We start from the raw sequence: 23195 nt of genomic DNA, 5'->3' as shown, positions 1-23195 counted from the left end.
TTATTTTTATTATTTGTATATATTGCAAAAGCTTAAAGTCCCCCTCCAGTCAAAAATGTGTTGCTCTTCTTGTTCCTTTAGTTGGATATTTGAGCTTTTCTGTGCAGAACGATGTATGTGCAGTTTGTTTTCATGTTCATTTGCTGAAAGTTTCTCTGAGCTCTGAGTATAAATAAATATGAGTTTTTAAAGTGTTGACTTTTACTTAGATTTGTGACATCACAGTTGGTTTAAAGCCAGTTGTGGTCCATTATGCAACTTACACAAGTGTGATGTGGAAACTTGAAGCCTCCAGTGCAACACTGGCATTTTGTGTCCAGCAGGAAAAGTTTAGAAATTCAAAGTATTTGAATGCTCATATTCAATAGAGGGAAGAACTACATGTCAGTGTGTGTGTGTGTGTGTGTGTGTGTGTGTGTGTGTGTGTGTGTGTGTGTGTGTGTGTGTGTGTGTGTGTGTGAGTGTGTGTTCTTGTTTTTCTATCCTGATGGGGCCCATAACCTGACATATCACTCTCACTGTGTGGACCATTTTTTCCACGAGCATTTCAATCAACAGAAAATAGTCTGCTAGTTTCTATACTTACATGTCATGGTATCACATGATGTGGGATTGAGGATTGAGATCTTAAAATACTTATAAGGCCAAGCAAACCCTGCAGACCTGTTCCCCCCACTGTTGTTGATTAATGGCACTTTTCCACTACAAAGTTCCAGCACTACTCGGCTCGACTCAACTCAACATGGTTCCAGGAACCTTTTCCATTACAACAAGGTACCTACTCAACGTGGGCGGGGTCATCATTGCACGGCTCTGCGAAACTGCTGTGACTTCGTTTTATACGCGACGCAAACACATAACCAATGGAGGACATGGAGGCAGTTGTGTACTTGCTGCTGTGTCTTTCTGTCACACACAAAGCAACAAAACTGAGCCTTATGGCTGTAACACTGTTGCCGGTATTTAAAAATGCCGGCTTTGATTCTTGTGTGGACGGCTCATGACTCTTTCAGCGCCAACTCTTCTGACCAATCAGTGGCCAGCAGTCTGTTGACGTCACATTTAGTATCGGCTGGGCTGGCTTGGAACCTCAGCAGAGCAGGTACGAAAAAAGTACCAGGTACCAGGAACTATCCCTAGTGGAAACGCAAAAAAACAGAGTCGAGTCGAACCGAGTTGAGTCGTGCTGGAACTGTGTAGTGGAAAAGCGCCATTATTGTGGCCTAATTTTCAATCACCAATTATGTGCATTACCGTACATTTCAAAAATTAAAATATATCAGATATTGGACCTCACTGTGACCCTGGGTACACTCGAACCACTAACCTTTAGTTTAAAAACATCTGTGGCCTTTTGTTGTTGGTGTAGTCCAGAGGTCTTCAACAGGGGTCTGTGACCCCTAGAGGGTACGCGGAGGTACTGCAGAGGGGTTGCGAAAGTTTTGGTTTATTAGACATTTTTTTTATATTCCCCCTCGCAATTTTTTCCACAAATTGAAATGTCTTTAAAAACACATTAACATGAATCCAACACACTGTAGTGAACAGATAAATGGAGACAGAAGACGTCTTTCAGTCAGCAATGCAGACATTCAGCGACACACAGGAGCTCTTTCAAGCTCGGCACCGGTTCATTCGCCTGTCCCTCCAACGAGGAGGACCCGACCCTATCGCTGCTTTGCCCATCAGGCCATACCTTGCACATGTTTAAAATAAAAACATGAATATATGAACCTGTGTATTACAGACATCCCAACTCTACCGGAAGTCACGGGAGTCTCCTGCATATTCCTGACGCCCGCAAATGAGATCCAATCTCCCGGAATCTGGAGCGAGCAAGAGCGCGAACTAGAAAGTGACTGAGCATGCGCGCGTGTGTGTGTTTGTGTGACTATAAATGCAGCGCGTGTGAGAGCAAAGCGTCCTTATAGCTCTGTGTTCCCGCTTATTAGAGTGGTTGCACACCCCCAACCGGACCAGCACAGATCGCAACCCCCCCCCCCCACCCCCAGAATGGACCTCCCTGATATGACTTTATGCAGGTTGGGATTTGTGGTATTATTTGAATATCTTAGTATTCAATGCACAATAACAAGGTACATTTATACATGGTCATAATACCCTATTACCCCGCTAGAACACAGTGCTCCCAGAATGCAGGTTTGCTTGTTGTTCCTATAGTCTCCATAAGTACAATGGGGGACAGAGCCTTCAGTTATCAGGCTCCTCTCCCATGGAACCAGATTTGTTCTGGGGGACAGACCCCCTTTAAATATTTAAGAGCAGGCTTTCCTTTTGTTATACTTTCCTTTTTGATAAAGACATGCTGTTATAGGCCTTGACTGTAGTGTACTTAATACTGAGCAAAAATTCAAAGAAGGAGGGTGCCCCCCTGATAACCTTGGTGGAGCATTTACCCCCTACTTCCACTCAATGAATGATTACAGATTTCAATACAGAATTAAACAAATAAGCCCTACGAGCTAAATTAACTGGTCTCTTATGGATTACTGACCAGAAGGAAAGTTGGTATAATAGTACAATGATTAGTGATCATTCAGCTATATCATTGAATTGGCAGATAAATACAGTCTTCTTCAGGAGAAAAATGTCTTGGATAAAGGGAGTGGAGAATAGGAAAGGGAACTTGAATACCACTGAAGAAGAAATATAATCAACACTACATTACCCCATAATTACTCCATGTTTGATAGATGCTGCTGCCATGACGACATGCATAAGTGTATTGATGATGGTATTACATCACTCATGAATCATTTGTTAACAATGCTGACATGTGATTGTGTTATGTGAAGTAGATGTGAAGACAGAGCTTATAAACAATATGTGAGGGAAGACAAACCCTGCAGACCAGCTCTGCTCATGGGGAAATCAGCATTTTCTCTAATCTAACAAGTATGTGGATGAATTTGGATTTTGCATGTGAACTCAGTGGCATTCTCTTCTCTAAAGATGATATATCTTCACTGTGCTAGAAATGGAAAAAGGAATACTTGTTTTTGCAGTCCTCATCAACAGATTAATATTTTGTATGTATGTTAGATGCTCTTCTAAAATGTCAAATGCTTCTCAGTCTCAGACCACCACCACTATTGGACGGGGGTTACTAGAAAGAGTAATATTTTCCACTCTGACTACCGTACCATGCTGTGTGTTCCTCTTCATTAATGTAATCATGCTGTTCACCTTGAGGAGTAAACCTGTGTTTTGTGAAACTTCACGTTACATTCTTCTGTATAACTTGCTATTTGCAGACACTGTACTGCTGGCTCTGAGCCAGTTATTGTACATAATTGCTGCTTTTAGAGTAAGGCTGACATATCCTGTATGTGGTTTTCTTGTCATGCTCACTAATGTTATAACTGACATCTCTCCTCTCACACTGGTGGTGATGTCTCTGGAAAGATATGTAGCTGTGTGCTACCCACTGAGGCACGCTACCATCATCACCATCAGAAACACAGAGGTGGCCATCGGTGTAGTTTGGACGTTCAGTTCTCTAAATGTTTTCATCCAAGTTCTTTTGCTGTTAGAGTTTCCATTTGAAGAACTGAAGAGTGAACAAATGAAAGGTTTTTGTGCTAAAGAAAACATGCTGCTTGGTCCAATGTCTGACCATTATAACAAAGCCTACACTTATTTTGTGTTTATATCTGCTAGTATAGCAATCATTTCCTCCTATATTGGTGTGATGATAGCAGCCAGGTCGGCCTCCACAGACAAAGCTTCCGCCGATAAAGTTCGTAACACATTGCTGCTGCATCTGGTGCAGCTGGGCCTCAGTCTCTCCTCAACTATACACAACCCATTTCTCATAGTTATCTCAAAGGTCTTAGACATTACAGTATTCATACGAATTCAAATTGTTGTTTATGTTTGTATTGTTATCTTTCCAAGATGTCTAAGTGCTCTCATCTATGGTATCAGAGACCAGAACATCAGACCCATCCTTGTGTACCATCTATGCTGTCAACTGAAACTGAGAGCCAAGGCTGAGGTCTCACCTTAAGACACATGCAATGTATCATAATTCTGTTTTAAAACAATACTCACATCCCCATTTTTACAGTTGTTGGTCACTTTAATCCCTTGTGATCCCTTCCTAATACAATTAAATCTTAAAGGTGGACTCAGATGAAAATCTACAGTCTTCATTATGTAGAATAATGCATTCTTTATTTTAGCTTAAGCTGTTTTGAGGTCTGATTTAAAATCAAGTGGCTATCTTCTAAGTTAGTCTTTTCAGTACAAAATAAACAGAACAGTGGGGTGATGTAAAATTATTTTTAAACATCTAAGTTTTTTTTGATCATCTGCTGTGATTGTCTGGTTAGCTATATTTCTGCATTTACAAATTCAAAATGTACAGTGAAAAATGAAGACAACTAAGAACCAGCAAAGACACTGTGTACAAGAAAGGGATGAGCAGAGCCTATTTTCTGATCTTTCAATGTATGCAACAAGATGCTGGAGATCTTCTACCAGTCCTCGGTTGTGACCCTAACCCATCTACTGTGCAACAAACTAATTCACAAGGCCGGAATTATCACTGGTCTAAACCTTGGGATATTTTAATCAGACTTACATTGCATACAGTATATTTATTATTTACTGTCATTTTGTCTTGTGCACCTTATTATTACTCTTTTACTCTACTATTACTATTACTGTTCTTTGGGAAAATATTACATATACTGTAACTATTCATACTTATTGTTTGCTATGCAGACCTGAAATTCTGCCTATTAATTTATTGTCATGTGTTTGCTGTTGTCATTTGTTGTAATAAGCTATTGTTATTTGTACTACACTATAATTGCCCTTTAGGGTCCTTTTATTTAGTTTTAAATTTTATTGTTGTATAGATTTGTTTTCTGGGTTTTTTTATATCACTATTTTTTGAGCTGTTGTAGCAATGAATTTTCCCCACTGTAGGATCAATACATCTATATATCTCCATATATTATCTTATCGTACCTTATCTTATTATATTTGACTAAGCTGCTGTGATGCAATAATTTCACTTGTGGGATCAATAAAGTATATCCATATCTGCCTGCCTGTCTGTCTGTCTGTCTGTGGAGGAGGAATGGACCAGGTCTAGTATACGGTTCCACTGTTCATTAGATAAGTTTGCTCCCAGATCTGCTTCCCAGGCGTTTTTGATTTACGTGGGGAGACTTGGACTGACTGACAACATGAATCCTTTTGGACCCACAAATAACTGTCCTTCCTTTGGTTATGACCCATTGTCACAAGGATGTCAAGCAAGGTTTCAGGGGGCGGTTGAAGAAATTAGAAAAAAATGTTTTAGAGAGAGTTAGGTAGGTGATATATTGATGAGAAAAGTTCGATGTCGATGTGTCCATGTCGATAGCGCACCATAATTGAAAAGTGTGAAAATACGAGGTTCAAAATAAAAGCCAATGAGTAATGCATTTGTTAATTAACAATCAAAAGAATAATGTAGACACCTCACTAATAAATAATCATTGGCCCATATGAAACCTCCCATTTTAAATAAAATAATTGAAAAGGCTTTTTTTCAACAGCTGAACAAATTCTTGGCACCAAACAGCTGCTTTGGTGTCTTATATTCAGGATTTTGACACACTGAAGCACTGAGACACCTCTTGTTAAGGTCTTCAATGAGATACACTTAAACACAGACAGTGGCAGACTGATTTATATCCACCTTAGTGAGCGCTGGAAAGGGCTTCTATACTAAAACTTTCATCAACAGAATGTACAATGACTAGAGTATTTGAGAGCCCTTAATGGTCAACCATCATCATATCTTAAAGAGCTCATAATACCCTATTACCCCACTAGAACACAGTGCTCCCAGAATGCTGGCTTGCATGTTGTTCCTATAGTCTCCATAAGTACAATGGGGGACAGAGCCTTCAGTTATCAGGCTCCTCTCCCATGGAACCAGATTCAGTCTGAGGGACAGACATCCTCTCAATGTTTAAGAGCAGGCTTTCCTTTTGTTATACTTTCCTTTCTGATAAAGACATGCTGTTATAGGCCTTGACTGTAGTGTACTAACACATGAGCAAAAAACCAAGGACGGAGGGTGCCCCCCTGATAACCTTGGTGGAGCATTTACATATAATCAATATTATCAACACTACATTGCCCCATAACTACTCCATGTTTGATAGATGCTGCTGCCATGACGACATGCGTAAGTGTATTGATGATGGTATTACATCACTCATTAATCATTTGTTAACAATGCTGACATGTGATTGTGTTATGTGAAGTGGATGTGAAGACAGAGATTATAAACAATATGTGAGGGAAGACAAACCCTGCAGACCAGCTCTGCTCATGGGGAAATCAGCATTTTCTCTAATCTAACAAGTATGTGGATGAATTTGGATTTTGCATGTGAACTCAGTGGCATTCTCTTCTCTAAAGATGATATATCTTCACTGTGCTAGGAATGGAAAAAGGAATACTTTTGTTTTTGCAGTCCTCATCAACAGATTAATATTTTGTATGTATGTTAGATGCTCTTCTAAGATGTCAAATGCTTCTCAGACCACCACCACTATTGGACGGGGGTTACTGGAAAGAGTAATATTTTCCACTCTGACTACCATACCATGCTGTGTGTTCCTCTGTATTAATGTGATCATGCTGTTCACCTTGAGGAGTAAACCTGTGTTTTGTGAAACTTCACGTTACATTCTTCTGTATAACTTGCTATTTGCAGACACTGTACTGCTGGCACTGAGCCAGTTATTGTACATAATTGCTGCTTTTAGAGTAAGGCTGACATATCCTGTATGTGGTTTTCTTGTCATGCTCACTAATGTTATAATTGACATCTCTCCTCTCACACTGGTGGTGATGTCTCTGGAAAGATATGTAGCTGTGTGCTACCCACTGAGGCACGCTACCATCATCACCACCAGAAACACAAGGGTGGCGATTGGTGTAGTTTGGACATTCAGTTCTCTAAATGCTTTCATCCAAGTTATTTTGCTGTTAGATTTTCCATTTGAAGAACTTGAGAGCCTGCAGATGAAAGGCCTTTGCTCTGACATAGCCATGTTTCTTGGCCCAATGTCTGATCATTATAACAAAGCCTATGCTTGCTTTTTGTTTCTATCAGCTGGTGTGACAATAACTTGCTCCTATATTGGTGTGATGATAGCAGCCAGGTCGGCCTCCACAGACAGAGCTTCTGCCGATAAAGCTCGTAACACATTGCTGCTGCATCTGGTGCAGCTGGGCCTCAGTCTCTCATCAGCTATACACAACTCATTTCTCATAGTTATCTCAAAAGTCTTAGACATTACAGTATTCATACGAATTCAAATTGTTGTTTATGTGTGTGTTGTCATCCTTCCAAGATGTCTAAGTGCTCTCATCTATGGTATCAGAGACCAGACCATCAGACCCATCCTTGTATACCATCTATGCTGTCGACTGAAACTGAGAGCCAAGGCTGAGGTCTCACCTTAAGACACATGCAATGTATCTTAATTCTGTTTTAAAACAATACTCACATCCCCATTTTTACAGTTGTTGGTCACTTTAATCCTTTGTGATCCTTTCCTAATACAATTAAATCTTAAAGGTGGACCTAGATGACAAAATATACAGTCTTCATTCTGTAGAATAATGCATTCTTTATTTTAGCTGAAGTTGTTATGAGGTCTGATTTAAAATCAAGTGGCTATCTTCTAAGTTAGTCTTTTCAGTACAAGATAAACAGGACAGTGGGGTGATTTTTTGTAGTATTGTTGGTTTTAACTTTTCCATCTCTTCCTGTGGAAACATGTTAGTTCAGGATATCTTTTAGGCCACAATAAAGAGTAGAAAAGTGGCAACAAACAACATTGTTTTAATGTATATTTTGGCATATGAGAATTGTTTTCAGACCATTGTTTTATTTAAATATGAAATATGGAGTTAGAAGAATTTATCTTAAAAATTTCAAGTGGGATTTGCTGCACTTGTTGGATGGAATATAAATAATTCTAAATAAAATAATTGAATTTGCTGTTTAATCTGTAATAGATTTAAAAATGACAATTAGGACAATGAGCACAAGAGGAAGAACAGAGATCATGCTGCCATTAAACAGTGAATGAAGACATCGTCATCTCAATGTTAATTTCTGGACAAACAGTGCCTCTTATTATTTCAAGATTGGCAGAATTTCATTAATCTTACTTATAACATCTAAGTTTTTTTAATAATTTGTTGTGATTGTCTGGTTAGCTATATTTCTGCATTCATAAATTCAAAATATGAATTAAAGTACAGAAAATATGAAGATAACTAAGATCCAACACAGATGAGCAGAGTCTATTTTCTGATCTTTCAATGTATGCAACAAGATGCTGGAGATCTTCTACCAGTCCTCTGTTGTGAGCACCATCTACTGTGCAACAAACTAATTCACAAGGCTGGAATTACCACTGGTGTAAACCTTGGGATATTTTAATCAGACTTACATTGTACACGGTATATTTATTATTCACTGCCATCTTGTCTTGTTCACCTTATTGTTACTCTTTTACTCTACTATTACTATTACTGTTCTTTGGGAAAATATTGCTCATACTGTAACTATTCAATACTTAGTGTTTGCTATGCAGACCTGAAATTCTGCCTATTAATTTATTGTCATGTGTTTGCTGTTGTCATTTGTTGTAATACGCTATTGTTATTTGTACTACACTATAATTGCCCTTTAGGGTCCTTTTATTTAGTTTTAAATTTTATTGTTGTATACATTTGTTTTCTGGGTTTTTTTTATATCACTATGTTTTTGAGCTGTTGTAGCAATGAATTTTCCCCACTGTGGGTTCAATAAATCTATATATCTCCATATCTTATCTTATCTTATCATAGTTGACAAAGTTGCTGTGATGCAATAATTTCACTTGTGGGATCAATAAAGTATATCCATATCTGTCTGCCTGTCTGTGGAGGAGGAATGGACCAGGTCTAGTATACGGTTCCACTGTTCATTAGATAAGTCTGCTCCCAGATGTGCTTCCCAGGCGTTTTTGATTTTTTTGGGGAGACTTTGACTGGCCAACCTCATAAATCCTTGTAGGCCCACAAATAACTGTCCTTCCTTTGGTTATGATCCATTGTCTCAAGGATGTCAAGCAAGGTTTCAGGGGGCTGTGAAGAAATTAGAAAAAAATGTTTTACAGAAAGTTAGGTAGGTAATATATTGATTAAAGTTCAATAAAAGATGGAAGATCCCATGCAATTGCATCCAGAGGTATTTTGGTTTGTCCATGTCGATAACGCACCATAAACAAAAAGAGTGAAAAGTAAAAGAATAATGTTGACACCTCACTAATGAATAATTATTGGCCCATATGAAACCTCCCATTTTAAATAAAATAATTGAAAAGGCTTTTTTTCAACAGCTGAACAAATTCTTGGCACCAAACAGCTGCTTTGTTGTCTTCCATTTAGGAGTTTGACCACACTGAAGCAGTGAGACACCTCTTGTTAAGGTCTTCAATGAGATACACTTAAACACAGACAGTGGCAGACTGATTTATATCCACCTTAGTGAGCGCTGGACAGGGCTTCTGTACTAAAACTTTCAGCCACAGAATATACAATGACGAGAGTATTGAGAGAGAAATGTAAAGGATTACATCACCCATCACTGTTCAACATTACTGTCTAGTTTCTAGACTTGCATGTCATGGTATCACATGATGTGGGATTGAGATCTTAAAATACTTATAAGGCCAGGCAAACCCTGCAGACCTGTTCCCCCCACATGGAACAAGCACAGCCTCTAACCTGCTAACTGTCGGCACAGGGAACATGTATGTGAATCATTTTCTTTTTTGCATGTGAACTCAATAGACATTTCTGCCTGGTTTTGTGTTTCAAACTGTTCTAAAGGTAAAAACTGTTTAAATGTGCTTCTGTGTAATTGTTTTTGCTTTTTTTGCTTTTTTTGAGATCTTAAATTTGCTTTCCAGTTAGTTAAATTTACTGTATAACAGATTGAAACTCATTTTCACAGGGGTCCCGTAAATGCCTCTCTAAAATGTCATTTGCAAGTCGATCTCAGAACAACATCACTGTTGGATTGCAATACCGGGGAATACTAGAACTTGTGTTGTTTTCTGCTCCAATTACAGTGCCATGCTGTGTGTTTCTCTTCATTAATGGGACCATGTTGTTCACTTTGAGGAGTAAATCTGTGTTTAGAGAGACCTCCCGTTACATTCTTCTATATAACTTACTTTTTGCAGACACTGTACAGATGGCACTAGCCCAGTTACTGTATCTTCTGTCTGCTTGTAGAGTATGGCTGACTTATCCTGTATGTGGTGTTCTAACCTTGATTGCTGTTCTCACAAATGATATCTCTCCTCTCACACTGGGGTTGATGTCTCTGGAGAGATATGTAGCTGTGTGCTACCCACTGAGGCATGCTACCATCATCACCATCAGAAACACAGGGGTGGCCATCATTGCAGTTTGGGCTTTTAGTTCACTAAATGTTCTCACTCGAGTTATTTTGCTCTTAGATTTTCCATTTGAAGAACTGGAGAGCCTGCAGATGAAACACCTTTGCTCTGACATAGCTATGTTTCTTGGCCCAATTTCTGATCATTATGACAAAGCCTATGCTTGCTTTCTGTTTCTATCAGCTGGTGTGACAATAACTTGCTCCTTTATCGGAGTGATGATAGCAGCCAGGTCGGCCTCCACAGACAAAGCTTCTGCCCATAAGACTCGTAACACACTGCTGCTGCATCTGGTGCAGCTGGGCCTCAGTCTCCTGTCAACAATAAATGACCCATTGATTATTGCCATCTCAAAAGTCCTAGACAGAGTATCAATATTTCGTATCCAGAGTATTCTATATGTGTGTATTATCCTTCTCCCAAGATGTCTGAGTGCTCTAATCTATGGCATCAGAGACCAGACCATCAGACCCATCCTCATGTACCATCTGTGCTGTCGATTGAAACTGCCAAGACTGGGGTCTCAGCCGAGGTGACATGGAATTATTCAAGCATTATTCTTAATTCAATAGATACACATAATGTGAAAGAAAGCTTGTTTTTTTAATTGACTGTATATCTGAATGATCTGTATTCTGCACATACTTTATTTGAGTGTTTTTAAATTGTTGGTAGTTACAAAATGCAGAAGTAATTTTTATTATTTGTATATATTGCAAAAGCTTAAAGTCCCCCTCCAGTCAAAAATGTGTTGCTCTTCTTGTTCCTTTAGTTGGATATTTGAGCTTTTCTGTGCAGAATGATGTATGTGCAGTTTGTTTTCATGTTCATTTGCTGAACGTTTCTCTGAGCTCTGAGTATAAATAAATATGAGTTTTTAAAGTGTTGACTTTTACTTAGATTTGTGACATCACAGCTGGTTTAAAGCCAATCATGGTCCATTATGCAACTTACACAAGTGTGATGTGGAAACTTGAAGCCTCCAGTGCAACACTGGCATTTTGTGTCCAGCAGGAAAAGTTTAGAAATTCAAAGTATTTGAATGCTCATATTCAATAGAGGGAAGAACTATGTCATTTTGTGTGTGTGTGTGTGTGTGTGTGTGTGTGTGTGTGTGTGTGTGTGTGTGTGTGTGTGTGTGTGTGTGTGTGTGTGTGTGTTCTTGTTTTTCTATCCTGATGGGGCCCATAACCTGACATATCACTCTCACTGTGTGGACCATTTTTTCCACGAGCATTTCAATCAACAGAAAACAGTCTGCTAGTTTCTATACTTACATGTCATGGTATCACATGATGTGGGATTGAGGATTGAGATCTTAAAATACTTATAAGGCCAAGCAAACCCTGCAGACCTGTTCCCCCCACTGTTGTTGATTAATGGCACTTTTCCACTACAAAGTTCCAGCACTACTCGGCTCGACTCAACTCAACATGATTCCAGGAACCTTTTCCATTACAACAAGGTACCTACTCAACGTGGGCGGGGTCATCATTGCACGGCTCTGCGAAACTGCTGTGACTTCGTTTTATACGCGACACAAACACATAACCAATGGAGGACATGGAGGCAGTTGTGTACTTGCTGCTGTGTCTTTCTGTCACACACAAAGCAACAAAACTGAGCCTTATGGCTGTAACACTGTTGCCGGTATTTAAAAATGCCGGCTTTGATTCTTGTGTGGACGGCTCATGACTCTTTCAGCGCCAACTCTTCTGACCAATCAGTGGCCAGCAGTCTGTTGACGTCACATTTAGTATCGGCTGGGCTGGTTTGGAACCTCAGCAGAGCAGGTACGAAAAAAGTACCAGGTACCAGGAACTATCCCTAGTGGAAACGCAAAAAAACAGAGTCAAGTCGAACCGAGTCGAGTCGTGCTGGAACTGTGTAGTGGAAAAGCGCCATTATTGTGGCCTAATTTTCAATCACCAATTATGTGCATTACCGTACATTTCAAAAATTAAAATATATCAGATATTGGACCTCACTGTGACCCTGGGTACACTCGAACCACTAACCTTTAGTTTAAAAACATCTGTGGCCTTTTGTTGTTGGTGTAGTCCAGAGGTCTTCAACAGGGGTCTGCGACCCCTAGAGTGTACGCGGAGGTACTGCAGAGGGGTTGCGAAAGTTTTGGTTTATTAGACATTTTTTTTATATTTCCCCTCGCAATTTTTTCCACAAATTGAAATGTCTTTAAAAACACATTAACATGAATCCAACACACTGTAGTGAACAGATAAATGGAGACAGAAGACGTCTTTCAGTCAGCAATGCAGACATTCAGCGACACACAGGAGCTCTTTCAAGCTCGGCACCGGTTCATTCGCCTGTCCCTCCAACGAGGAGGACCCGACCCTATCGCTGCTTTGCCAATCAGGCCATACCTTGCACATGTTTAAAATAAAAACATGAATATATGAACCTGTGTATTACAGACATCCCAACTCTACCGGAAGTTACGGGAGTCTCTTGCATATTCCTGACGCTCGCAAATGAGATCCAATCTCCCGGAATCTGGAGCGAGCAAGACCGCGAACTAGAAAGTGACTGAGCATGCGCGCGTGTGTGTGTTTGTGTGACTATAAATGCAGCGCGTGTGAGAGCAAAGCGTCCTTATAGCTCTGTGTTCCCGCTTATTAGAGTGGTTGCACACCCCCAACCGGACCAGCACAGATCGCAACCCCCCCCACCCCCAGCCCCCCCCACCCACCCCCAGAATGGACCTCCCTGATATGACTTTATGCAGGTTGGGATTTGTGGTATTATTTGAATATCTTAGTATTCAATGCACAATAACAAGGTACATTTATACATGGTCATAATACCCTATTACCCCGCTAGAACACAGTGCTCCCAGAATGCAGGCTTGCTTGTTGTTCCTATAGTCTCCATAAGTACAATGGGGGACAGAGCCTTCAGTTATCAGGCTCCTCTCCCATGGAACCAGATTTGTTCTGGGGGACAGACCCCCTTTAAATATTTAAGAGCAGGCTTTCCTTTTGTTATACTTTCTTTTTTGATAAAGACATGCTGTTATAGGTCTTGACTGTAGTCTACTAACACATGGGCAAAAAACCAAGGATGGAGGGTGCCCCCCTGATAACCTTGGTGGAGCATTTTCCCCCTACTTCCACTCAAGGAATGATTACAGATTTCAATACAGAATTAAACAAATAAGCCCTATGAGCTAAATTAACTGGTCTCTTATGGATTACTGACCAAAAGGAAAGTTGGTATAATAGTACAATGATTAGTGATCATTCAGCTATATCATTGAATTTGCAGATAAATACTTCTTAAGGAGATAGATGTCTTGGATAAAGGGAGTGGAGAATAGGAAAGGGAACTTGAATACCACTGAAGAAGAAATATAATCAACACTACATTGCCCCATAATTACTCCATGTTTGATAGATGCTCCTGCCATGACGACATGCGTAGTATTGATGATGGTATTACATCACTCATGAATCATTTGTTAACAATGCTGACATGTGATTGTGTTATGTGAAGTGGATGTGAAGACAGAGATTATAAACAATATGTGAGGGAAGACAAACCCTGCAGACCAGCTCTGCTCATGGGGAAATCAGCATTTTCTCTAATCTAACAAGTATGTGGATGAATTTGGATTTTGTATGTGAACTCAGTGGCATTCTCTTCTCTAAAGATGATATATCTTCACTGTGCTAGGAATGGAAAAAGGAATACTTTTGTTTTTTCAGTCCTCATCAACAGATTAATATTTTGTATGTATGTTAGATGCTCTTCTAAGATGTCAAATGCTTCTCAGACCACCACCACTATTGTACGGGGGTTACTAGAAAGAGTAATTTTTTCCACTCTGACTACCGTACCATGCTGCGTGTTCCTCTTCATTAATATAATCATGCTGTTCGCCTTGAGGAGTAAACCTGTGTTTCGTGCAACTTCACGTTACATTCTTCTGTATAACTTGCTATTTGCAGACACTGTACTGCTGGCACTGAGCCAGTTATTGTACATAATTGCTGCTTTTAGAGTAAGGCTGACATATCCCGTATGTGGTTTTCTTGTCATGCTCTCTAGTATTGTAACTGACATCTCTCCTCTCACACTGGTGGTGATGTCTCTGGAGAGATATGTAGCTGTGTGCTACCCACTGAGGCACGCTACCATCATCACCACCAGAAAAACAGGGGTGGCCATCAGTGTAGTTTGGACATTCAGTTCTCTAAATGTTTTCATCCAAGTTCTTTTGCTGTTAGATTTTCCATTTGAAGAACTGGAGAGCCTGAAGATGAAAGGCCTTTGCTCTGACATAGCTATGTTTCTTGGCCCAATGTCTGATCATTATGACAAAGCTTATGCTTGCTTTCTGTTTCTATCAGCTGGTGTGACAATAACTTGCTCCTATATTGGTGTGATGATAGCAGCCAGGTCGGCCTCCACAGACAAAGCTTCTGCCGATAAAGCTCGTAATACATTGCTGCTGCATCTGGTGCAGCTGGGTCTCAGTCTCTCATCAGCTATACACAACCCATTGCTGGTAGCTGTCTCAAAAGTCTTAGACATGACAGTATTCATACGAATTCAAATTGTTGTTTATGTGTGTGTTGTCATCTTTCCAAGATGTTTAAGTGCTCTCATCTATGGTATCAGAGACCAGAACATCAGACCCATCCTTGTATACCATCTATGCTGTCGACTGAAACTGAGAGCCAAGGCTGAGGTCTCACCTTAAGACACATGCAATGTATCTTAATTCTGTTTTAAAACAATACTCACATGCCCATTTTTACAGTTGTTGGTCACTTTAATCCCTTGTGATCCCTTCCTAATGCAATTAAATCTTAAAGGTGGACCCAGATGACAAAATCTACAGTCTTCATTATGTAGAATAATGCATTCTTTATTTTAGCTGAAGTTGTTTTGAGGTCTAATTTAAAATCAAGTGGCTATCTTCTAAGTTAGTCTTTTCAGTAAGATAAACAGGACAGTGGGGTGATTTTTTTGTAGTACTGTTGGTTTTATCTTACCCATCTCTTCCTGTGGAAACATGTTAGTTCAGGATCTCTTTGAGGCCACAATAAAGAGTAGAAAAGTGGCAACATGTTTTAAGACCATTGTTTTATTTAAATATGAAATATGGAGTTAGAAGAATTTATCTTAAAAATTTCAAGTGGGATTTGCTGCACTTGTTGGATGGAATATAAATAATTCTAAATAAAATAATTGAATTTGCTGTTTAATCTGTAATAGATTTAAAAATGACAATTAGGACAATGAACACAAGAGGAAGAACTGAGATCATGCTGCCATTAAACGGTGAATGAAGACATCTTCATCTCAATGTTCATTTCTGGACAAACAGTGCCTCTTATTATTTCAAGATTGACAGAATTTCATTAATCTTACTTATAACATCTAATTTGTTTTGATCATTTGCTTTGATTGTCTGGTTAGCTATATTTCTGCATTTACAAATTCAAAATGTACAGTAAAATTTTAAGATAACTAAGATCTATCTATCTATCTATCTATCCATCTACAAGAAAGGGATGAGCAGAGTCTATTTTCTGATCTTTCAATGTATGCAACAAGATGCTGGAGACCTTCTACCAGTCCTCGGTTGTGACCCTAACCCATCTACTGTGCAACAAACGGAATTATCACTGGTCTAAACCTTGGGATATTTCAATCAGACTTACATTGTACACGGTATATTTATTATTCACTGTCATTTTGTCTTGTTCACCTTATTGTTACTCTTTTTCTCTACTATTACTATTACTGTTCTTTGGGAAAATATTACACATACTGTAACTATTCAATACGTAGTGTTTGCTATGCAGACCTGAAATTATGCCTATTAATTTATTGTCATTTTTTGTAATAAGCTATTATTATTTGTTCTTGATTGTAGTTGACTAAGCTGCTGTGATGCAATAATTTCACTTGTGGGATCAATAAAGTATATCCATATCTGTCTGCCTGTCTGTCTGTCTGTCTGTGGAGGAGGAATGGACCAGGTCTGGTATACGGTTCCACTGTTCATTAGATAAGTCTGCTCCCAGATCTGCTTCCCAACAGTTTTTGATTTAGGTGGGGGGACTTGGACTGACTGACAACATGAATCCTTTTGGACCCACAAATAACTGTCCTTCCTTTGGTTATGATCCACAAGGATGTCAAGCAAGGTTTCAGGGGGTCGTTGGAGAAATTAGAAAAAACTATTTTAGAGAGGAGTTAGGTAGGTGATATATTGATGGAAGTTCAATGAAAGATGGAAGATCCCATGTTCATGCAAGTCCTTAATATTATCAATATTATTATTAATAATATAATTCACACGTGTCATTGCTGTAATATAGTTGTAGATGTGGTCCAGATTTGAAAAGTCACATGTCACACGTTTCGTTGCTCTGATTAGTTGTATTGTATGTCTATGCAATTCCATCCAGAGGTATTTTGGTTTGTCCATGTTGATAATGCACCATAAATCAAAAGTGTGAAAAGTATGAGGTTCAAAATAAAAGCCAATGAGTAATGCATTTGTCAATTAACAATCAAAAGAATAATGTTGACACCTCACTAATGAATAATTATTGGCCCATATGAAACCTCCCATTTTAAATAAAATAATTGAAAAGGCTTTTTTTCAACAGCTGAACAAATTCTTGGCACCAAACAGCTCATTTGGTGTCTTCCATTTAGGATTTTGACCACACTGAAGCACGAGATACACTTAAACACAGACAGTGGCAGACTGATTTATATCCACCTTAGTGAGTGCTGGACAGGGCTTCTGTACTAAAACTTTCAGCCACAGAATATACAATGACGAGAGTATTGAGAGAGAAATGTAAAGGATTACATCACCCATCACTGTTCAACATTACTGTCTAGTTTCTAGACTTGCATGTCATGGTATCACATGATGTGGGATTGAGATCTTAAAATACTTATAAGGCCAGGCAAACCCTGCAGACCTGTTCCCCCCACATGGAACAAGCACAGCCTCTAACCTGCTGACTGTCGGCACAGGGAACATGTATGTGAATCATTTTCTTTTTTGCATGTGAACTCAATAGACATTTCTGCCTGGTTTTGTGTTTCAAACTGTTCTAAAGGTAAAAACTGTTTAAATGTGCTTCTTCTGTGTAATTGTTTTTGCTTTTTTTTGCTTTTTTGAGATCTTAAATTTGCTTTCCAGTTAGTTAAATTTACTGTATAACAGATTGAAACTCTCATTTTCACAGGGGTCCCGTAAATGCCTCTCTAAAATGTCATTTGCAATTCGATCTCAGACCAACATTACTGTTGGATTGCAATACCGGGGAGTACTGGAACTTGTGTTGGTTTCTGCTCCAATTACAGTGCCATGCTGTGTGTTTCTCTTCATTAATGGGACCATGTTGTTCACTTTGAGGAGTAAATCTGTGTTTAGAGAGACCTCCCGTTACATTCTTCTATATAATTTACTTTTTGCAGACACTGTACAGATGGCACTAGCCCAGTTAATGTATCTTCTGTCTGCTTGTAGAGTATGGCTGACTTATCCTGTATGTGGTGTTCTTGCCATGTTTACTGTGCTCACAAATGACATCTCTCCTCTCACACTGGGGTTGATGTCTTTGGAGAGATATGTAGCTGTGTGCTACCCACTGAGGCACGCTACCATCATCACCATCAGAAACACAGGGGTGGCCATCATTGTAGTTTGGGCATTCAGTTCACTAAATGTTCTCATTCAAGTGATTTTGCTGTTAGATTTTCCATTTGAAGAACTTGAGAGCCTGCAGATGAAAGACTTTTGCGCTGACATAGCTATGTTTCTTGGTCCGATGTCTGATCATTATGACAAAGCCTACACTTGTTTCCTGTTTCTAACAACTGGTGTGACAATAACTTGCTCCTTTATCGGAGTGATGATAGCAGCCAGGTCGGCCTCCACAGACAAAGCTTCAGCCCATAAGACTCGTAACACACTGCTGCTGCATCTGGTGCAGCTGGGCCTCAGTCTCCTGTCAACTATAAATGACCCATTGATTATTGCCATCTCAAAAATCCTAGACAGAGTATCAATTTTGCGTATCCAGACTATGCTTTATGTGTGTATTATCCTTCTCCCAAGATGTCTGAGTGCTCTAATTTATGGCATCAGAGACCAGACCATCAGACCCATCCTCATGTACCATCTGTGCTGTCGATTGAAACTGCCAAGGCTGGGGTCTCAGCCTAGGTGACATGGAATTATTCAAGCATTATTCTTAATTTAATAGATACACATCATGTGAAAGAAAGCTTGTTTTAAAAGAATTGACTGTATATCTGAATTATCTGTATTCTGCACATACTTTATTTGAGTTCTTTGTTTTTAAATTGTTGGCAGTTACAAAATGCAGAAGTTATTTTTATTATTTGTATATATTGCAAAAGCTTAAAATCCCCCTCCAGTCAAAAAGGTGTTGCTCTTCTTGTTTCTTTAGTTGTATATTTGAGCTTTTCTGTGCAGAACGATGTTTGTGCAGTTTGTTTTCATGTTCATTTGCTGAAAGTTTCTCTGAGCTCTGAGTATAAATAAATATGAGTTTTTAAAGTGTTGACTTTGACCTAGATTTGTGACATCACAGCTGGTTTAAAGCCAGTTGTGGTCCATTATGCACAAGTACACAAGTGTGATGTGGGACCTTGAAGCTTCCAGTGCAACACTGATATTTTGTGTCCAGCAGGAAAAGTTTAGAAAGTATTTGCATATTTATATTCAATAGATAGAACTACATGACATTGTGTGTGTGTGTGTGTGTCTGTGTGTTTGTGTGTGTGTGTGTGTGTTCTTGCTTTTCTATCCTAATGGGGCCCATGACATATCACTCTCACTGTGTGGGAACATTTTTCCACGAGTATTTCAATCAACAGAAAACAGTCTGCTGATATGCCTGGTGATTCTTTTTTGAGAAAAAAGTGGTCCCCATGAAGCTGATTTTCACGACTCTGTCTGTGCTCTAGTAGTCATAGATGATATTGCGGAATGAGTGAATTTGCACCCGTGGAGACATTTTCCTGACAAAGTGTGTAACTGTGTATATCATATAAGGCTCTGTTCTGGCAATTTCCATTACAGCTCATATTTTATTAATAGTATTACATTCTGCAATCAGACTTTTATTTCATCAAATTAGTTTTCCTAAAACAAATGAGGGAACCCATTTAATTATGAAACTTCTTTTTAAAGTGGTTCTCTGGCCTGTTGTTGACTTATTATGGTCTAATTTTCAATAACCAATTATGTGCATTACGGTACATTTCAAAAAGAAAAATATGTCAGATATTGGAACTCACTGTACCCTGGGTACACTCGAACCACCAAACTTTAGTTTAAAAGCATCTGTGGCCTTTTGTTAAGCTAGTGTAGTCTATATATCAATCTCCGATTACCTGCATTACCAAAAACTTTGAAATGTGCAGTATGGCAGAAATTGGACCTCATTACAACCCTGGATGGGGTTGAACCACCAGCTTTTGATTTAACAATACAACATACTAACCTCTTGTACCACAGAGAGATATCTGGCCTGTTGTTGACTTGGTGTGGCCTAATTTTCTATCGCCAATTACGTAAATTACCAAAAACATGTAATATGGAAAAAATTGGAACTCATTTCACCCCTGGGTGCACTCCAACCACCAACCTTTTTTTAACAACACAACACACTAACATATTGCACCATAGAGGCATCTCTATGTAGTTGTCAAGGTTGTGTGGCCTATAGTTTTAATCCTCGATTATGGACAATATGAAAAACTTGTAAAAGGGCTAAATTGGAACCCACTCTGACTCCGGGTGGGTTAGGGTTAGAATCACCAAACTTTTGTTTAACAGCCCTCTCTACCATACTGCACCACAGAGACATCTCTGGCATGTATTAAAACCACTCTCTTCACCCACAAAGCCCTTAATAGTCAACCACCATCATATCTTAAAGAGCTCATAATACCCTATTACCCCACTAGAACAGAGTGCTCCCAGAATGCAGGATTGCTTGTTGTTCCTATAGTCTCCATAAGTACAATGGGGGACAGAGCCTTCAGTTATCAGGCTCCTCTCCCATGGAACCAGATTTGTTCTGGGGGACAGACCCCCTTTAAATATTTAAGAGCAGGCTTTCCTTTTGTTATACTTTCCTTTTTGATAAAGACATGCTGTCATAGGCCTTGACTGTAGTGTACTAACACATGAGCAAAAAACCAAGGACGGAGGGTGCCGCCCTGATAACCTTGGTGGAGCATTTACCCCCTACTTCCACTCAAGGAATGATTACAGATTTCAATACAGAATTAAACAAATAAGTCCTATGAGCTAAATTAACTGGTCTCTTATGGATTACTGACCAAAAGATAAATACTTCTTCAGGAGAAAAATGTCTTGGATAAAGGGAGTGGAGAATAGGAAAGGGAACTTGAATACCACTGAAGAAGGAATATAATCAACACTACATTACCCCATAATTACTCCATGTTTGATAGATGCTCCTGCCATGACAACATGCGTAGGTGTATTGATGATGGTATTACATCACTCATGAATCATTTGTTAACAATGCTGACATGTGACTGTGTTATGTGAAGTGGATGTGAAGACAGAGCTTATAAACAATATGTGAGGGAAGACAAACCCTGCAGACCAGCTCTGCTCATGGGGAAATCAGCATTTTCTCTAATCTAACAAGTATGTGGATGAATTTGGATTTTGCATGTGAACTCAGTGGCATTCTCTTCTCTAAAGATGATATATCTTCACTGTGCTAGGAATGGAAAAAGGAATACTTGTTTTTGCAGTCCTCATCAACAGATTAATATTTTGTATGTATGTTAGATGCTCTTCTAAGATGTCAAATGCTTCTCAGACCACCACCACTATTGTACGGGGGTTACTAGAAAGAGTAATATTTTCCACTCTGACTACCGTACCATGCTGTGTGTTCCTCTTCATTAATGTGATCATGCTGTTCACCTTGAGGAGTAAACCTGTGTTTTGTGAAACTTCACGTTACATTCTTCTGTATAACTTGCTATTTGCAGACACTGTACTGCTGGCACTGAGCCAGTTATTGTACATAATTGTACATAATAATTGGGGGCGGCTGTGGCTCAGGAGGTAGAGCGGTCGTCCTTCAATTGGAAGATTGGTGGTTCGATTCCCGGCTCCTCCAGTCCACATGCCGATGTGTCCTTGGGCAAGACACTTAACCCCTAATTGCTCCCGTTGCTGTGCCAACGGTGTATGAGTGTGTATGAATGGTTAGATCCCTCTGATGAGCAGGTTGGCACCCTGCGTGGTAGCCCCTGCCATCAGTGTATGAATGTGTGTGAAAGGGTGAATGACATACGATGTAAAGCGCTTTGAGTGGTCGCACAGACTAGAAAGGCGCTATATAAGTACAGTCCATTTAAGTACAGTCCATTTACATAATTGCTGCTTTTAGAGTACGGCTGACATATCCTGTATGTGGTTTTCTTGTCATGCTTACTAATGTTGTAACTGACATCTCTCCTCTCACACTGGTGGTGATGTCTCTGGAGAGATATGTAGCTGTGTGTTACCCACTGAGGCACGCTACCATCATTAACACAAGAAACACAGGGGTGGCGATTGGTGTAGTTTGGACATTCAGTTCTCTAAATGTTTTCATCCAAGTTCTTTTGCTGTTAGATTTTCCATTTGAAGACCTGGAGAGTGAACGAATGAAAAGTTTTTGTGTTAAAGAAATGCTGCTTGGTCCAATGTCTGACCATTATAACAAAGCCTACACTTGTTTTGTGTTTATATCTGCTAGTATAGCAATCATTTCCTCCTATATTGGTGTGATGATAGCAGCTAGGTCGGCCTCCACAGACAAAGCTTCTGCTGATAAAGTTCGTAACACATTGCTGCTGCATCTGGTGCAGCTGGGTCTCAGTCTCTCCTCAACTATGCACAACCCATTTCTCATAGTTATCTCAAAGGTTGTAGACATGACAGTATTCATACGAATTCAAATTGTTGTTTATGTGTGTATTTTTATCTTTCCAAGATGTCTAAGTGCTCTCATCTATGGTATCAGAGATCAGACCATCAGACCCATCCTTGTGTACCATCTATGCTGTCGACTGAAACTGAGAGCCAAGGCTGAGGTCTCACCTTAAGACACATGCAATGTATCTTAATTCTGTTTTAAAACAATACTCACATGCCCATTTTTACAGCTGTTGGTCACTTTAATCCCTTGTGATCCCTTCCTAATACAATTAAATCTTAAAGGTGGACCCAGATGAAAATCTACAGTCTTCATTCTGTAGAATAATGCATTCTTTATTTTAGCTGAAGCTGTTTTGAGGTCTGATTTAAAATCAAGTGGCTATCTTCTAAGTTAGTCTTTTCAGTACAAGATAAACAGGACAGTGGGGTGATGTAAAACTATGTTTTGTAGTACAAGCACATCTTTCCCATCTCTTCCTTTGGAAACATGTACAGGATCTCTTTGAGGCCACCGTGAAGAGTAGAAAAGATTACAAACAACATTGTTTTAATGTATATTTTGGCATATGACTATTGTTTTATTTAAATATGGAATATGGAGTTAGAAGAATTTATCTTAAACATTTCAAGTGGGATTTGCTGCACTTGAAGATGTTGATGTTTGATGGAATATAAATAATTCTAAATAAATT

At 39.2% G+C, this 23195-nt stretch overlaps 6 protein-coding genes across 6 annotated transcripts; all 6 read left to right on the top strand.

Annotated features, from left to right (window-relative positions):
• The first annotated feature begins 3037 nt into the window (after positions 1-3037).
• Positions 3038-4030, top strand: LOC128371724 (odorant receptor 131-2-like). The gene has a single exon (XM_053332104.1). The coding sequence runs from the start codon at positions 3053-3055 to the stop codon at positions 4028-4030; it is 978 nt and encodes a 325-aa protein (XP_053188079.1). The 5' UTR covers positions 3038-3052.
• A 2483-nt stretch (positions 4031-6513) lies between these two features.
• LOC128371723 (odorant receptor 131-2-like) lies at positions 6514-7500 on the top strand. Its single transcript, XM_053332103.1, has one exon. The coding sequence runs from the start codon at positions 6529-6531 to the stop codon at positions 7498-7500; it is 972 nt and encodes a 323-aa protein (XP_053188078.1). The 5' UTR covers positions 6514-6528.
• A 2572-nt stretch (positions 7501-10072) lies between these two features.
• On the top strand, positions 10073-11035 carry LOC128371722 (odorant receptor 131-2-like). Its single transcript, XM_053332102.1, has one exon. The coding sequence runs from the start codon at positions 10073-10075 to the stop codon at positions 11033-11035; it is 963 nt and encodes a 320-aa protein (XP_053188077.1).
• A 3203-nt stretch (positions 11036-14238) lies between these two features.
• LOC128371721 (odorant receptor 131-2-like) lies at positions 14239-15225 on the top strand (the record flags this gene model as incomplete). The annotated part of the gene is made up of 1 exon (XM_053332100.1): positions 14239-15225. A coding segment is annotated over one exon (987 nt), but the record flags the coding sequence as incomplete, so codon positions are not given.
• Positions 15226-17767: 2542 nt separating this feature from the next.
• Positions 17768-18730, top strand: LOC128371720 (odorant receptor 131-2-like). The gene has a single exon (XM_053332099.1). It carries the CDS (start codon positions 17768-17770, stop codon positions 18728-18730), a length of 963 nt encoding a protein of 320 aa, XP_053188074.1.
• Positions 18731-21373: 2643 nt separating this feature from the next.
• LOC128371719 (odorant receptor 131-2-like) lies at positions 21374-22670 on the top strand. The gene is made up of 3 exons (XM_053332098.1): positions 21374-21607; positions 21699-21711; positions 21973-22670. The coding sequence occupies exons 1-3, from the start codon at positions 21374-21376 to the stop codon at positions 22668-22670; spliced, it is 945 nt and encodes a 314-aa protein (XP_053188073.1).
• Positions 22671-23195: the final 525 nt, after the last annotated feature.

Source organism: Scomber japonicus, chromosome 13 (assembly GCF_027409825.1).
Source record: "Scomber japonicus isolate fScoJap1 chromosome 13, fScoJap1.pri, whole genome shotgun sequence".
NCBI classification, from domain to species: domain Eukaryota; kingdom Metazoa; phylum Chordata; class Actinopteri; order Scombriformes; family Scombridae; genus Scomber; species Scomber japonicus.
This window is presented reverse-complemented; position numbering and strand designations above follow the sequence as displayed.

Excerpts from the sequence above, each read along its gene's own strand:
- LOC128371724 (XM_053332104.1), top strand. The coding sequence starts at position 3,053 with ATGTATGTTAGATGCTCTTCTAAAATGTCAAATGCTTCTCAGTCTCAG.
- LOC128371719 (XM_053332098.1), top strand. The coding sequence starts at position 21,374 with ATGTCAAATGCTTCTCAGACCACCACCACTATTGTACGGGGGTTACTA.
- LOC128371723 (XM_053332103.1), top strand. The coding sequence starts at position 6,529 with ATGTATGTTAGATGCTCTTCTAAGATGTCAAATGCTTCTCAGACCACC.
- LOC128371722 (XM_053332102.1), top strand. The coding sequence starts at position 10,073 with ATGTCATTTGCAAGTCGATCTCAGAACAACATCACTGTTGGATTGCAA.
- LOC128371720 (XM_053332099.1), top strand. The coding sequence starts at position 17,768 with ATGTCATTTGCAATTCGATCTCAGACCAACATTACTGTTGGATTGCAA.